The 1570-nt window shown below is 42.1% G+C and overlaps 1 protein-coding gene across 1 annotated transcript; it reads right to left on the reverse strand.

Annotated features, from left to right (window-relative positions):
- Window positions 1-238: 238 nt before the first annotated feature.
- On the reverse strand, window positions 239-745 carry LOC131070713 (secoisolariciresinol dehydrogenase-like). The gene has a single exon (XM_058006318.2). It carries the CDS (start codon window positions 743-745, stop codon window positions 239-241), a length of 507 nt encoding a protein of 168 aa, XP_057862301.2.
- Between the last annotated feature and the right edge of the window lie 825 nt (window positions 746-1570).

Consider the following 1570-nt stretch of genomic DNA (forward strand, 5'->3'; position numbering starts at 1 on the left):
ATGCCTTCTTGAATAATAATGGGAAAGCTTGCATTAGGTATGACTAATTCTCTTTCCTTCATTTTCATTGTCACCTTTCATATCTCAACAAGTGTCTTGGGAAAAATACTTGTCATCGCAAATCACCCCACACATTAGCCACTCCTCAATCATCTTTGTCACAATCCCAAAGGATGACACAACATTCACACATATTCCTTCCTTTGCCAACTCCACTGCACCACTCTTCATCAAACCCCTACAGAGCATTCTTGGAAGCCATGTAACCATGAGAGGCATTATCAGTCTTCATCAGTCCCAAAATACTGCAATTGAAGAGTATGGAACCAGAGTTGCGTGGAATCATGACCCTTGTAGCATGCTTCATTCCTAACATAGCTCCTGTAACATTCACAGCTATCACTCTTTCCCAAGTCTCAATAGAGACCTGTGCGATGGAATTACCATGAGCATGCAATATACCTGCATTGTTCATCATGATATCTAGACACCCCTTCTCCTCCATCGCTCGATCTACGACCCCTTTCACATGGGTCTCTATTGCCACTTCACACTTCACAAATGAAGCATTCCCATCGAGCTCTTGACAAACTTTAACCCCTCCCTCTTCATCGATGTCAACAATGTACACATAAGCACCTTCTGCCACAAATTTCCTAGCCATGGCTGCACCTATACCATTTGATCCACCTGTCAAACTGTTCACGTGCGCTGTCCGCGCTCTCCCTATGCCCACGGTCTGCATTTGGTAGACATCCAACAATCATCGCACTTCATGAGACCACATTTCTTTGAGGAATTCTGTCAAACTATTCACGTGTGTTGTCTGTGCATTCCACATTTCCCATGATTTGCAACAGCATAAAAAAAATGATATCAAAGACCAGCTCTTCTGGAAACAACGTTTAGTTCACACACATTGTCACATTATCATGCCTTGAGACCACGTAACTATGAGGGATGACGCCAAATAGTGTATGTGCACTGCTCATAATCTCGGTATTCTTTGAGGAACTTATGCCAAACAGTTAACATGCATTGTCAAACGCATTTCCTATGCTTCCTCGATGCATTCTTATCTGTCACGATATTCTATCAAATAGTTCACATGCCATGTCAAGGCTCCCATGATTTGCATTTGATGTGTTCCATATCTCCTTGAGGCGGTCTTCCAAACACTTAAACACCTATGAGCGGCATTAATCCAAACACTTTGAGAGCTTCCTCACAAACTCCATTCCATGCATATCTTGTATTCATCGCATTCCATGAGACCACATTTCTTTCAGGAATTCTGTCAAATGGTTCACATGCATTGTCTGGGCTACCATGGTTTGCATTCGTTGGTGACATTCTCTTCCTTTGTGATGGCTTGTCAAAGAGTAAATTCCTTGGTCTATGGTTGCATTATCACATGGACTGTGGTGGTCTCCCAAAACAGTTTATATACATTTTCTCAAAATAGCAGCTACGCCCCTATATTTTGTATATCAATCATACCAAGCAGCTACAACTCCATGCCTGACAAAGTTCTTTGATCCTCTATGCTATGATGAACATCACGGTAGAT

Source organism: Cryptomeria japonica, chromosome 6 (genome assembly GCF_030272615.1).
Source record: "Cryptomeria japonica chromosome 6, Sugi_1.0, whole genome shotgun sequence".
NCBI classification, from domain to species: Eukaryota; Viridiplantae; Streptophyta; class Pinopsida; order Cupressales; family Cupressaceae; genus Cryptomeria; species Cryptomeria japonica.